This window comes from Trachypithecus francoisi, unplaced genomic scaffold, assembly GCF_009764315.1.
Source record: "Trachypithecus francoisi isolate TF-2019V2 unplaced genomic scaffold, Tfra_2.0 Lachesis_group18, whole genome shotgun sequence".
Taxonomy (NCBI): domain Eukaryota; kingdom Metazoa; phylum Chordata; class Mammalia; order Primates; family Cercopithecidae; genus Trachypithecus; species Trachypithecus francoisi.
Genome location: NW_022681463.1, coordinates 16557448 through 16573152, shown reverse-complemented (window position 1 = coordinate 16573152; position 15705 = coordinate 16557448). Strand labels below are relative to the sequence as shown.

Here is a 15705-nt window from a genome sequence, read left to right as displayed (position 1 = left end):
AATGAATGCCTCAAATGGACATATATGTTCTGTCCATTGGGAAAGAATTCTAGTAGAAACATTTGGGGGTGATATTAGTTTGGTGCAAAAGTTATTACACTTTTTGCCATTACTTTTAATGGCAGGAGCTGCAATTACTTTTGCACCAACCTAATCAGTTAAGGAAATGTAGTCGTTCATTGGAGTGTTTCAATGGCAACTGAACCAGGTGGCCATTTCTTCAAGCAAGTTATAGATAAGTACATATTGACAAGAACAAAAGCTTTTAGCCTCGGGTTCAGCTAATCCAGCAGATTCTATCACCTTCATTTTTTTTTTTTTTTTTTTTTTTTTTTTTTGAGACAGGGTCTCGCTCTATCATCCAGGTTGAAGTGTTGTGGTGAAGTGTTGTGGTACAATCATGGCTCACTGCAGCCTCGACCTCCCGGGTTCAAGCAATCTTCCCACTTACGCTTCCAGAGTAGCTGGGACTATAGGTGCAAGCCACAGCACCCAGCTAATTAAAAAACAAAACGAAACAAAACATCCAGATGTGGTGGCTCACGCCTGTAATCCTAGCACTTTGGGAGGCTGAGGTGGGTGGATCACCTGAGGTCAGGCGTTCGAGACCAGCCTGGCCAACATGGTGAAACCCTGCCTCTACTAAAAATACACAAATTAGCTGTGCATGGTGGCAGGTGCCTGTAATCCCAACTACTTGGGAGGCTGAGGCAGGAGAATCGCTTGAACCCAGGAGGCACAGGTTGCAGTCAGCTGAAATCGCACCATTGCACTCCAGCCTGGGTGACAAGAGCAAGACTCTGTCATAAAAAAAAAAAAAAAAAATTTGTTTTGTTTGTTTTAGAAGTAGGGTCTCTCTCTGTTGCCTAGGCTGGTCTTGAATTCCAGGCTGGTCTTGAACTCAAGGTATCCCCCTGCCTCGGCCTCCCAAAGTTCTATTCCTCCCTTATTAGGTTCTGTTTGTGCCTTTTTCCAAGACACCACGCTGAGCGAACATGCTGGGTCTCTCTCACCTTCATCTTAATCTGCCTATATAGTATCACACCTTTCAATGACCAACTCAGTTGGTTCCTTTTCCTGTGATCCTTTTTTTGATCCTATTCCCTCAGAATTGATGTGCCAATCCTACTTTCTTTGAATACTTAGAGCATGTTTAACATCTGATGCCAATTCTTCTCACTACTTTTTGTTGCCAGTTGTTACATGCACTTTAAAACATTAGTCACAATCATTCATGTAGAGCCTGACCTGGTCCTAGGCTTCTATTAATTCAACCTGTTTCCACTTACTCAGGGATACAGCCATGAGAGCCGCAGGAACCCCAAAGGCCAGTGGGTAACAAGCTTGTTTACTGTGAATTCCACACTGTTGAACTGGGGAGAAATGACAAGATTAAAATTATTATGGCATTGGTAATGAGCATATCATTCCCATTTGTAAAGATCCCTCACTGATAATTACATATTGCTTTCACATACTGTTCTAGACACATCCATTTGCCTTACTGACATCGTTGCCAGCTAAGCAAAGCAGCAGTGTAGCAGGAGGAGCAGGAGACGGAAACCAGTTCTCATCTCAGCCCCTAAATAGATGGGTGATCCTATTGGTCAAAATCAGTGGCCCCCTCTTGGTTCTGTAGATTTTCTTTGTGGGGGAGATAAAGATGATCTGGATATACTAACTTGATTATATGGAACTCAGTAAATCAAAAGTACACTGGAAAATCAATATTCCTGAATTCACGCCAATCAGGTAGCAATTCGATGACCTAGGGCCGAGGTTGGCACACTTTTCTATGAAGGGCTCAACGGTAAATATTTTAGGCTTTGTGAACCATTGGTCTCTGTCAACTACTCAACCCCACCTTTGCAGGGGAAATCAACTGTAGACAATACATCAATGAATGGTCTTGCTCAGATTTCTGGATTCTGCCCATGGGCCACAGCTTGGCAACCTCTGGCCAACAGCTATTTTAGCTTTGAAATCCCAGGATATATGTGTGTGTGTGTGTGTGTGTGGTGTGTGTGTGTGTGTGTATGAAATAAATAAAAATTATAAAAAACTAAGCCTTTGTAAGAAGTCGTAGAGATTCCTGGAAATCCTTTCCATGGAATGCTGGAGCCTCCAGGAATGATCTGATGCTATCAGGGTTTTGATTTGGTTCAGCTATCTCACACTTCGGGAGAAAAAGAAGTTAACTAGCAGAAGTGACAGTCATACGAATGTTTCCTGTTCATGGCAAAAAATAGTTTTCCCCCTATAAAGAATAGAAACTTGTTAGTCAGATCTTTATTTGAACTGATTCGTTATCAACTAATTAACAAGTTACATAAAATTTTTGTCATATGTTCACTTTATATTTGTATGAGAGTCATGAATTTCCTTTTAAAAAATTATCCTTTAACAGATTCTACAATTTAAACATGCACCCTCTAGTAGAACCTAGAGGTGGGAGAGGTGAGCAAACAGGACACAGGAATAAAAGCTATCACATTTTTATGCAAAACAAGTTGGAAAAAACAAAAAATAAAACAAGTTGGAATGGGGTTTAATTGTCTGTCATCCTCAAAGCAGTATTCTGTGCAGGAATCCATAAATCCCCCCGAAATCTTTATTTTGTAATCTAATCTGATTCAAATGTGGACAGGATGGTCTTGTCAGTCTGTCATCAGTAACATCACATATTGCCTTCCACATGGGAAATTCACAAACTCTCAACGGAGCATTAGCAAGAACAAACATCTGATAGTTACCGACACTGTCCCATTCTCTTCATCTGAGCAGTTCTTTTGGAAATACTTGAGATGATGGGAAAGCAAAGAAAAAACTTTGCCTTGGCCGGGCAAAGATGATAGGCTCACGCCTGTAATCCCAGCACTTTGGGAGGCTGAGGCAGGCAGATCACGAGGTCAGGAGATCAAGACCATCCTGGCTAACATGGTGAAACCCCATCTCTACTAAAAATAAAAGCAAATTAGCCAGGTGTGGTGGTGGGCGCCTGTAGTCCCAGCTACTCAGGAGGCTGAGGCAGGAAAATCACTTGAACCCGGGAGGCGGAGGTTGCAGTGAGCCAAGATCGTGCCACTGCACTCCAGCTTGGGTGACAGAGCAAGACTCCTTCTAAAAACAAAACAAAACAAACAAAAAAACGAAATAATTTTGCCCAGTAAACTCCTCCTAAGTCACAGAAATATCACTGGGGAGCAAAGCTTGAAGGCTGAAATGGCAGCTATGGCCACCAGCCCAGCTTCCAAGACGCCTCTCTTGCCTCTTACCTCTTACCATGAGCACGACTTTGCATGAATAACAGTTTAGGGAGATGGATGCCCATGCTAAGGATGGCTTAGACTCTCCAGTGGTCACTGGGATAAGGGATTTAAATAAGATTAAAAGGAGGTGAAACTCACAGGGAAGGAAGCGCTTACTCCAGATCCCAATGGCATTCCAGCATGTAGCTGACAGCTAGAGGACAGGGGAGAAGGGAAGAACAGAACAAAACGAAGAAGACACGGACTTAGCCTTTACTAAAAAAAGACAAACAGAAGTTCCTTTCAGGTATCTCTTACCTCTGAGCATGGGAGTGATGATCGTGGAAAGTAAACTTCCAGCATTAATGGCCAAGTAAAAGATGGAAAAGAATCTGTTTCTTTGTTTCTCCTGCAATGAAAAGGAGAAAGTAAGATGACTCTGGCTATCAGTCAACTGAGCAGAGCGAGCTGATGATCTCACTTTACTACTAACTTAGTTTTGGTTGGTATCTTACTTTCTAATGTACTTAAAAAGAATCCGACGGAGAACAGACTTTGTGCCAGTGGCCTCTGACTCCTAGATGTGTGTAGTTCATTCACGCGGGCTCTGGGGATGCCCCTGCTCTTACCTGGCCCTCTTCAAACTGATCTCCGCCAAATGCAGAAACGCAGGGTTTGATTCCTCCAGTCCCAAGAGCTATCAGGGCCAGGCCGATCATGGACAGCGCCCTGGGAAAGACAGGGTGTTAGGCCAACACGGCAGATCCTCACAAGCAGAAGCCCTCTCTTTTCCCCAGTTTCCCTGAGTGGGCCCGGCACAGTGACACACATAGAGAGGAAGACAATCTCGTGAGAAGCCAGCTCACAGGAATGCAGTGTGATAGCCAAATGCAAACTTGACCTTATGGGCCTTCAAGCTCCTGCCCCCATCTAATAATTTACCATCCAGAAAACATAAAACAGTAGCTCGCGAGCTGAGGAAAGCCTTAGGTTTGGGGGTCTTTTGTAGCTTTATTGTTTCCAGTAAAAGAGTGGATAAATAAAAAGTTATTGAACAAATATAAGCATTGTGTCTGGTACAGTCATAACAGACTCATAATAGTCATTAAGTAACATTGGAAAACATGATTTCATTGCAAAGCAGAATATCAGGTTAGGTAGTACGATCTCAGTTTGTTTACAAGGTACAGAAAACTGGAAGGAAATAGACTAAAAGATTTATTGTCATGTCTAGATGGTGGGATTAAGGGTTATTTAATCTACTCTTGTATTTTCTAGGTTATTGCTAAGTATTTTAACTCCTGAATTGAAAAAAAAAATTATAGCATTTATTGACTTACAGGTAGGTACTACAAATTTCTGGTTTTATAGGCATGTATCCCATATATTGTTGGTTACTAATGTTGCTTTTAAACACTTAAAAAAATTTTATGAAACAGATAAAGTCAAGGAAAATATTGCACAGATCAAGAATTCTTTAAAAATCATGCTTCCTGAACCAATCTCCCTGAATCAGCTGGCCAAATCGCCCCTTTAATCTTGTCTGCCTCTTAATACAACTTGCATTTAATGTTGTCAATCTAAGCATTTTAAAAGACAACAAAAACACGGCCAACTGAATATTATATAAAATTTACTCTTGTGAGAATTTTAGGTGTGCTCCAATACGAACTCCATGAAATGAAAAATGAAAAGCTAAGATTTCTTGAGCACTGATCACTTGTCAGGCAGTGTTCTAGGTGCTTTACTTGGATTAATGTCACGACAGTCCTACACGAAGTAGGTACTATTACAAACAAGGAAACTGAGGCACAGAGGTTAAGAAAGTTGCTCAAGCTCACACAACTAGGAAGAGGCACAGCCCGAATCTGGCTCCAAAGTCCTTGTTCTTAGTTGATATTATAGATTAGAAAACTGAGGCGCAGAGAAGAGCACCTTCCCAAGGCCAGAGAGCTGCTCTGTGGGAGGGCTCACAGCCACTCCCTCCACCAACACAGTTCCCTCTGGGCAAATCAAGAGATTCAGTCTGGACAGCAGTCTGATCAACTGATAAGCCAGCAGTGCGGTGATTGCCGATACTAATTTGAGTTTCTATTCTACTTTCCCAGCTCATTAGTTTACTCATAGATCAAGGAACTGAAGCACAAAAACAGGAAACAAAATAAATCTCTATAACTAGTCTACTAGGCCAGACTGCAGTGAAGCAAGATTAATCCAGCACCTGAGCATTTGTCAATGACACCTGCCATCCAGAGCCCAGCACAAAGGGCTGAAACAAATATTTATGAAATGGGATTATTGAAAAATAGGCAGAAGTGTGGTACAAGACAGAAAACCAAAGGTCCTGGAGTCCTCAGGACACCTGGCAGTGTGAAGGATCAAGATCTGTGGGACTTTATATCCCTCCAGGGTAGGTCAAGACCAACATGAATCCCCTGCCCACTGACTGTACCTCCTGTGGGATATGGCGGCCCATGACAGCGGAGCCGCAGAGGGAGCACTGCCTCCAGATAACCACTAGGGTGGTGACATCCTGAAGACTCAGCTCAATCCATTTGGCAGCCTTCACCGTGCTGCCAAAGAGGGAGGAAAAACCTCCTTATGCTCACAGTGAAGTTCAAGGAAAAAGATGAAGACTTAAGGCATCCAATGAGCGCGCGGTGGGAGGGTGATGGGGGCGGCAGTGAGCATCAACTCACACGTGCACGCGGTGGGAGGGTGATGGGGGCGGCAGTGAGCATCAACTCACACGTGCACGCGGTGGGAGGGTGATGGGCGCGGCAGTGAGCATCAACTCACACGTGCACGCGGTGGGAGGGTGATGGGGGCGGCAGTGAGCATCAACTCACACGTGCACGCGGTGGGAGGTGATGGGGGCGGCAGTGAGCATCAACTCACACGTGCACAGGAAGGCTGTCAGGAGTGCCATCGTGGTTGTGGTCTGTGAGGTCATTAATGGAGCTTACTGAGATGACTGCTTGTCCAATTGTGTAGACAATGGAGAGCGACACAATGGTCCTGTGTTTCCAAAAGTTAAGAGAATCCAAGTTAATTGCACAATAGCCATCCATTTCTGACTCCACCACAAAATACCTCCTCCTTGAAAGCTTTCAAGAGCCCAATCCTGAATACACTTATTTCTCGAACTTGAGTAACACTGTTAACTCTCAGGAAGGCACATGAGCAAAAACAATAGAACAAAGTTTTGGGCTAGGCATGGTGGCTCATGCCTGTAATCCCAGCACTTGGGAGGCCAAAGCAGGAGGACTGCTTGAGCTCAGGAGTTCCACACCAGCCTGGGCAACATAGCAAGACCCCATCTCAACAAAAAGATAAAAAGTTAGGCAGGTGTGGTGGTGCATGCCTGTGGTCCCAGCTGCTCGGGAGGCTGAGGTGGGAAGATAACTTGAGTCCATGAGGTTGAGGCTGCAGTGAACCATGATTGCGCCACTGCACTCCAGCCTGCGTGACAGAGCGAGACCCTGTCTCTTTAAAAAAAAAATTAACAAAATTTTGGCCAGAGGGCCAGGAGAGGGGAAAGATCCACTTTATCTTTCAAGTATTTGAAAGACTCTATGCTTTATTTTACCTATGGAATTCATATTTATATTTTTAAACAGTAAGAATTACTTATCTTCTGATTGGTAATGATATTTGACCAGGAAGTAGACCTTTGATAATTTTTGTAGAATTCTTTGGAGGTAGTGATTATTCTTTCTTCTGCCCATGCTACAGTTTGGATATCTGTCTCCTGCAAACCTCAAGCTGAAATGTGATCCCAGTGTTGGAAGTGGGGCCTGGTGAGAGGTGTTTGGGACACCGGGGCAGATCCCTCATGAATGGCTTGGTGCTGTCCTCATGGTTAGGAGTGAGTTCCTGCAAGAGCTGGTTGTTGAAAAGAGCCCGACACTTCTCTCCTCTTTCTCTCTTGCTTCCCCTCTGGGAGCGTGATCTCTGCACTTGCCATCTCTCCTTTACCTTCCTCCATGAATGCAAGCAGCCTGAGGCTTTCACCAGATGCTTGGTCTTCCAGCCAGCAGAACTGTCAACCAAATATACCTTTTTCCTTTATAAAGTCCCCAGCCTCGGGTATTCCTTTATAGCAACACAAGCGGACTAAGACGGCCCATGTCATTCCTTTGTCCTGGAAAAGCCTCTACTTCCTTCTTCATTAAGTTCCAGGAAAACTTTCCTGACAACATCCCACTAGGTGGGCTCGTGGAGCCCTTCCTGGAGGGCTGGGTGACTTCTCTCCTTAGTGACCTCACATCACCTGACCTCAAGCAGCGTTAGCCCCTCAGCAGCCAGGGAGTATTTTAGAGTTTCTTCGTTTCCCCAGACCTTAACTCCATGCCTCACAAATCGCTAATAATAAACAATATCCCTGCTACTATGTCAAGATGAGACAAAGATGTTACATTTGTTTGGATTAGGGAAAAACAAAAACCTATAGATGCTGCTTGCAGTCACTGAATGTCAGGCACTGTGTTAGGCTCTAGGGACAGGCTACTGAGCAGAAACAGAGCTGTAAATGCTCTCCTAAGGGTTTGCTTTTGTTTTTAATTTGTTTTTGAGACAGGGTCTTGTTCTGTCATCCAGGCTGGAGTGCAGTGATGTGATCACAGCTCACTGCAGCCTTGACCTCCGGGACTCAAGTGGATCCTCCCACCTCAGCCTCCCATATAGCTGGGGCCACAGGTGTACACCACTGTGCCTGGCTAATTTCTTTATTTTTGGTAGAGATGAGGTCTCACCATGTTGCCCAGGCTGGTCTCAAACTCCTGCCTCAGCCTCTCAAAGTGCTGGGATTACACACCACACCACACCCGCCTCTCCTAAGAGTTTATGTTCTTTGACTCATCATTCCCAGATTCCACCATTCCCAATGACAAAACCTACATTTACTTTTTGGCTTGTTTGTGAACAAGAAATTTCCAGCCACTCACTTGAACTTTCCCAGCCACGAGTCAGCGATAAGAGCTCCAAGAATTGGCGTCAGGTAGCACAGAGCCACAAACGTATGGTAGATGGCGGTGGACAGGTTATCATCCCAGCTGAAGAAATTTGTGAAGTACAGAATCAGGATTCCTTTTGAAGAGGGCAGGTGGAAGAGGAGGAGGGGAGCAAAGTTAGGACTGTTACGGCCACTCCCGCTCTTCCCCAAAGGGTGAGAAGCGGCCAATACAGTTACCTCGCATTCCATAGTAGGAAAATCTTTCGCAAAACTCATTGGCCACAATGAAGAAGATGCTCAGGGGATAACCAAAGCAACCCTGACAAGAAAGAAATAAGCACAGGATTGAAATACACCCCTCACTTGTCCATAGCCACAAAGGAGCACCAGTGGCATGAAAGGCAGTCAATGCAGATTCAGTAACTTACCAGTGACTGTCTACAGCAGAAAACTAGAATTCGATCATTTTATTCCCTACACTAATCTTTCCACATAGAGACAGCAGTGAAATAAAGCATCCAGTGGTATTGTTAGTTTGAGGAGGATTATCCATAGCATTTCCTCGGGAGAGGACATCTCACATGGAAATCCAGGATCACACCCTCACTGCTTCTAGATGTACACTACAGATCTGTTAGGTGAATGAGCCCTTAGGCATAAAACAGATGATAAAATTTACAAGATGAAGATACGTAGAGAAGGAAAAAGGGTACTCACCCGTGATTTCGACATTCCTAAAAGAAAAACAGAATCCCAATATTAAAGTCAAGCCATTACAGTACTTTTTGCTGTGTCTAAACTCAGAGCCTCTGACTTTTTAGGGTGGTCAGAGGGGCCATTCACCAAACAGCTCCAGCCCTCCCTGGGATCCTGGCCCCAGACTCGCGCTTCTTATCTGAGGCGGGGCCTGGCATCTGTATTTTCTTTTAAGAAGCTCCTCAGGCAGTTCTCCTGGGCTGTGAAAATTGAGAAGCAGCAGCTCAGAGAATCAGGACTAAACCATTTCCTGCTGGAACACTTCAAAGGCTGCCCATCGGGATACAATCCACACATTCTAGCATGTTCTTCGATATCTCACAAGTGTTTTGGTGGGGATTAAATTTCTGTAATACAAAATGCTTCTGAGTGCCTGACACACTGTGCACACTCAGCCGCCACCTCCTATGACCTGGGCCCTGCCTGCCTGCCAGGCTCGCCCCATGATTTAAGTCTTGCCACCGATATTCCCTTCCCAAATCATCTCTGATGTACCTACATCACTGTACTGTCATAATGGGCAGTTTACATTTTTGCTTCCTTTCTGGACCAGGTTCTGCAAGTGGAAGAATCACGTGCCATCCATCACACCAACATCCCCACTTCCAATGCCCTGTACAATACCTACCACTGGTAGGGGGTTATGTCAGGAGAATTAATGAGAAGAGCAGGAAGAGACAGCCAGAGAATACAAGCGAGCTGGTGCATGTCAAGCCCAGTGGACTCTCCCATCTGCATCCTAGGAGCACCTCATCCCCACCCTGTCAGCACCTGCTCTTCTGTCTCCCTGGAATTATGGCAAGAGCTGAGCTGTGCCCTTGTCTCTAGTCTTTCCACCTCCTCACTTTGCTCCTACACAAACACATTGCCCTGTGTTCATCCATGTCTATCACACACTATGCTGTTTCCCACGGGGCATCCATCCCCTTCCCCCTCACTCACCCCAATTTCCTTATATGAGGGTTCTTTGTCACCAGGGCTCCCTGAACATGCTCCACCTCTATTAGGAATCTAGGAATTGGTGACCCCATAGCAGTGGGTCTCACACTGGAGTGAGCCTCAGAATCACCAGAGGGCTTGCAAGAACAGATAGCTGGGCCCCACTCCCAGAGTTGTTGATTCTGTAGGCCTGAGACAGACACTTGAGCTTGCATTTCTAACAAGCTCCCAGGTGTGGGTGTTGCCACTGGTCCAGGCAGTGTGCTTTGGGAATCACTACACTGGAAAATTAATCTTTAGACTGTTCTTTTCCCAGGGTTTGTTCTTGGCAGCTTTATCAAAAATGAGTTGGCTATAAATTGATGCATTTATTCCTGGATTCTCTTTTCTGTTCCACTGGTCTATGTGTCTGTTTCTATGCCAGTACTATGCTGATTTGGTTACTACAGTTTGCAGCATATTTTGACACCAGGTGGTACCTCCAGCCCTATTCTTTTTGCTCAGGATGACTTTGGCTTTTCGAGGCTTTTTGTGGGTGAAACGAATTTTAGGATTTTTTTTTTTCTATTTCTATGAAGGTTGTCATTGGATCTTGTCATTTGCAGCAATACAGATGAAACTGGAGGACATCAGGTTAAGTGAAATAAGCCAGGCACAGAAAGATATTACATATTCTCACTCACATGTGGGAGCTAAGAAATTGATCTCATGGAGGTAGTGAGTAGAATGGTGGTTACCAGAGGATGGGAAGGGTAGGGGAAGGCAGCAGGATGAAGCAAGGTTAGTGGATACAAAAACATGGTTCTGTAGAAGGAATATGAGCTGGTGTTTGTTAGCACAATAGGGTGACTACAGTTAACAAAAATTTATTGTATATTTCAAAATACAGCCTGGGCATGGTAGCTCACACATGTAATCCCGGCACATTGGGAGGCTGAGGTGGGTGGATCACCTGAGGTCAGGAGTTCGAGACCAGCTTGGCCAACATGGTGAACCCCCATCTCTACTAAAAATACAAAAATTAGCTGGGCGTGGTGGCACACAACTGTAATCCTAGTTACTTGGGAAGTTGAGGCAGAAGGATTGCTAGAACCTGGGAAGTGGAGGTTGCAATGAGCCAAGATTGCACCACTGCACTCCAGCCTAGGCCACAGAGTGAGGCTCTATCAAAACAAATAAACAAACAAACAACCCCCCCCCCCAAAAAAAAACCAGAATAGACAGCAGATCTGGAATGTTCTCAACACAAAGAAATGATCGAGGTTTGAGGTGATGGATATTCCAAATATCCAGATTTGATCACTACACATTGTATGCCTCTATCAAAAATTATATGTGTCCCATAAATATGTATAATTATTATGTATCTATAACAAATTTTTAAATCCTTAAAGCCCTACGGCAGCCCATGTGTTGCGAACTACAGCAGAGCTGCCCACATGAAAAGCAATTCAACCGGAAGTCAATGTCTGCCACTGTGGCTGGTATTTGAGAAGACAGACTTCTCTCTGCACCTGAGATTTGCATCTCTGACAAGAGTCAAGATGAAGTCAATGCTGCTGGTCTAGGGACTACACGTGGCGGACCACATGCAGGCTGTGATGTCCTGCTGCCTGATGGCTCTACATAAGAAAGTTTTATCACTTCCCTGGCTCCAAACACCAGGAAGACCACACACCAGCTATCAGAGCAGAAATCGAATACAGGAGCCATACAGCCTGCCGAAGCCTCTGCCGCAGTGCCTTCCTCCATCTCCCACACCATTTCCCTCTGGGGCCCTTCCTTGTAGATTTACTGCCTTATGTTTTCATTATGTGCAAGTTCAAAGCCCTATCCCACAATAAACAAAGCCACAACCCTGGCAGAGGAACTCCCTTTCTGATCCTGACCACGGGGCCCTCCAGGCTTCACCACCCCTTCCCGGGCAGGCGCCTTCCCTCCTGGTCCCGTCAGCCTGTACTGGGGTTATTTCCACTCCTGCAGCCCAGCGTGGCCCCAGGGGCCTCCTACCAGATGGTCTTGCATTTTTGCCCACTTAAGAGCATTTTAGGTCCGGGCGCGGTACCTCACACCTCCATCCGAGGTGGGTGGATCATTTGAGGTCAGGAGTTGGAGACCAGCCTGGCCAACATGGTGAAACCCTGTCTCTACTAAAAATACAAAAATCAGCCAGGCTGGTGGTGCAGGCCAGCAACTCAGGAGGCTGATGCAGGAGAATCGCTTGAGCTCGGGAGGCGGAGGTTGCAGGGAGCTGAGATAAAGCCATTGCACTCCAGCCTGGGCAACAGAGCGAGACTCCATCTCAAAAAGAAAACAAGGAAAGAAAGAAAGAAAACAATAATAAAGAACATTTTAGATGCTATTTTAGTCCTTGTCCGAAGCAGGAAATACACTGTACTGGTTTCACAGGACCCCAGTTCCCAACTCTTCCTGCCTGTTAGAGTTCTGGACAGAGATTCCTCCACACGAATAACCTGGTTTCCTCGCGAGCGACACCTGTCGTGGGATGGGGCTGCTTCCAGGGCAATACACCAAGAATGAGGGCCGTGGAGTCAACGCTGTGGCTGAGTCTCACGCCGGCCTCCGTCTCATGCCAGCTGCATGGCGGGCGAGCCCATCTGTTTTGGGCCGGCCCAACAATCAAATGAGGATGGCCTTGGCCCTGTGGGGTTGCTGGAAGAGTCCTGCAAACCCCACAACGCTCAGTGCATCCTTACGGGGGAGACGCGACTACCTCAGGGTCCTCAGCGTGCCCTGCGCCGCTTCCCGCAGAGCGGAAATTCAGTGTTTGTAGGAGACGTTTCCTAAGGCCCGTTTATCAGTCACAGAGCACAGCGCTCAGATCCAGCTCTGCACTGTGGGTTCCACGAGCCCTTCCAGGAGGGTCCTTCTTCTTCAGCCCCGAGCCTGACCTGCAAGGAGCTCATCCATGTCCCAGGTCTTGACCTGGCTCCCATTGGGTTTGGCCAACAGGGAGCCCTGGGAAGATCAGAGGGAGGGAAGAAACGTTGGGGTATTTGTTTTTCTGGTGTCCTCCCTGCAAGGTCACCTCAGACCATCACCTCTAGTGACAGTCACGGCTTCTCTGACGTCAGCCCTTCCCACACAACTCTTTCCTTCCAGATTTCAGTAGCGGTTCCTTCCCCTCATCTTGCAGGCCCAGAGGGCAACAGGGAGGCTGCTGCAGACCCAGGTGCCACACTACCATTGGTGGTGTCTGTCCACCGTAGCATCTTTCTGTGACCAAGCCCTCCTGTGCCGAGCCTGGCCTATGTGTCCTGGGAGGTCCGTGGTGAGGCAGTGCACCCGCTGTGGACTTGGGCCATCTTTCACACCAGGCAGGAAAGCACCAGTCTCCAGCGAATAGGAAGGGCTGGTCGGGCAAGCTTGCATTTGCAAGCTTGGTGCAAACCAGCCTGAGAGTGCAAAGCGTCATTGCTGCAGTGCTGTGCGTTCTTGAGGACATGGCAATACCACATTACGCTTTGCCTACTTAGACTTTGGGTAATTTGGCCTGACCATTGCCTCCCAAGGCCAACGAGAGGGGTGAAGTCACACAAAGGTCCATGTTATCCTTGGCCCTCTTCAGGGAAGCAGGAGCGAGCTCTGAAAACCCAAATCACCCAAATCCAGCAGGGAGAGCCTGGGCTTCATCACAAACCTTCCTTTCCTGTGTTCCCCGGATTTTTATTTGCAGGGAAAGATTTCATCTTTCCAGAGTTGTCTGTTTGCCTTTGCTAAATATTTTGTACCTGCTATTTGCTTAATAATAATGGTAAGTTTTCCTCCACTTCAAACATACTACGATTACAGAAAAGAGGCCATTCAGAAAGCTTAGGTCTTCACATCATTATACACAGAACTAAATTACGGGAAAGGAAATCCCTGCAAGTGTAAATCTGAGACTCAGTACCCAGACATCACTGAGAAGGCATTTTGTTTTCTGAAAGTATGTATTCCAAGAACTGCTTTTATTATTACAGGGCAGAGGTTGCTAACTTCTTTGATAGAATCCAGAGCTGTCTACTGGGTGTAACACTGCAGTCAGCATTTCTTATCTTAATATACTTGTGTCAACAGGATTGCTATCTTAGCTCAAGTGCAGAAGCGGTGTTTACATCGAGACTTCAGAGTTGGGGGCTTGAGATGAAGAATTTATCTTAGATTACCCAGGCAGACCCAATATAATCACAAGAAACTTCAGACTGAACTCAAGTATCAACTCTCACAAGATTCTGTTTACTTTGGTGCAATCGTGTTTAGGTTGGTTCTCTGCTAGTAAACCTCAGAGGCATATTTGAGTAGCCCAATGTTTCTAGTATCACTCTGGGGTCCCTTGTGTTGAACTATGATCAGAGCCAAACCCAGCTTAGAATCTGGACTTCGCATAGGACTGTTCGTTAACACCCAACACATTGCAATCGCTGAATCAATGCAGGCTCTTCTTGCTATTCTAGGCCCAGCAGTGGTTTTGCTTTCTTTTGGCTAAAGAATTTGATGAAATAAATGTATATCATATATTTATATATGATTATTGACTTGGGGGTTGGCGGGGACAGGGAACACAGGAGAAAAAAGAGACCGCCTTCCTCCCCACAACTCAGTGAAATCTCCCATCCATGTGAATATTTCCTACTATTTATATAAAGCATGCTCCATATTTTGAACCATTTCGGGATGGAAACTCTAACTTTGATGTTTTATTACCTAGAAATTAATAACTCCCTCAGCAACTGGAAGGCTGCTGAGAGTACACCTCTAGGAGCTAGACTTCGGAAGTTAGAAGGAACGAGGCATTTTGCTGAGATCAAAGAGAGAAGGCCTCACTTTCAGGCAGAGAGATAACTGTTTTCTATCATGACCAAGAGTGAAACTGAAGGAATACTGTAAGCTTCACATACTGCTTTGAGGATGTGTTTCTGAAATTTCAAGCTGTGGTGGTCAGAATCGTGGTCCCCTAGAGATGTCCATAGTGTAATCTCTGGGATTCAGGGATATGTTCCCTTCCACGGCAAAAGGTTCTTGCAGACGTGATTAAGTTGGGGGCTTGAGATGAAGAATTTATCTTAGATTATCCAGGCAGACCCAATATAATCACAAGTGTCCTAAAAAGAGTCAGAAAAGGTCAAAAGCAGGGGAGTGACTGCAAGTGTTGGGGGAGGGGTCCCCAAGCCAGGGAATGTAGTAGCCTGGAGAAGTTGGTAAAGGCAAGGACGGTTCCCCCCAAGAGACTTTTGATTTTAGCCCAGTAAAATTCATTTTGGACTTCTGACCTCCAGAACTACAAGACACCTGTGTGAAGCCACTAAGCTTGTGGTTTTTTGTTACAGCAGTAATGAGAAACTGATACACAGCGGTTTGCCCCAAACTCTGTAAATACACGTCTTTAATCACTATTTACATATAACTAAGACTCAAATTTCCTGCCACATTTTGTTTGTTGGTGAAATGCTCTCTTTATTAATTTTTTCCTAAACTATATTTTTCTACTTGGAGCTTAGAAGTGCATACCTAGCACCTGGCTTTTAAGCTGGATTTGGCAGAATCTAAGCTCTGGTGCTTGCTCTGAAAATGGTTTCCGAAGCCAGGAGTAAAGGAGTAAAGTTCACAAAGTCAGTCCCACAAAAGTCCCAGGAAGCCAATGGTCCCTGCAAGAACACAGTTTGGCCTTGCTAATGGCAAAAGTGGTTTTCCAGTTAAGGAGAGAACTTTCTCAGTATTGTCCCTGCATCTAGCCAGTGGAAAGACATGGGCTTTTGGGAATCAGGATATCGAACCACAGTGTAGAGACATTCCTCCTAGCCATGC

At 45.6% G+C, this 15705-nt stretch overlaps 1 protein-coding gene across 1 annotated transcript in view; it reads right to left on the bottom strand.

The window, feature by feature from the left end:
- Positions 1–15705, bottom strand: part of SLC15A1 (solute carrier family 15 member 1) — a 72622-nt gene that overhangs the window by 32764 nt on the left and 24153 nt on the right. The window contains exons 2-8 of the mRNA XM_033177384.1: positions 8920–8936; positions 8440–8521; positions 8195–8336; positions 6147–6266; positions 3878–3977; positions 3567–3657; positions 1290–1373 (exon numbers count right to left, since the gene is read on the bottom strand). Of these exons, the coding sequence (XP_033033275.1) occupies positions 1290–1373; positions 3567–3657; positions 3878–3977; positions 6147–6266; positions 8195–8336; positions 8440–8521; positions 8920–8936 (636 nt within the window). The remainder of the gene's footprint in view (positions 1–1289; positions 1374–3566; positions 3658–3877; positions 3978–6146; positions 6267–8194; positions 8337–8439; positions 8522–8919; positions 8937–15705) is intronic.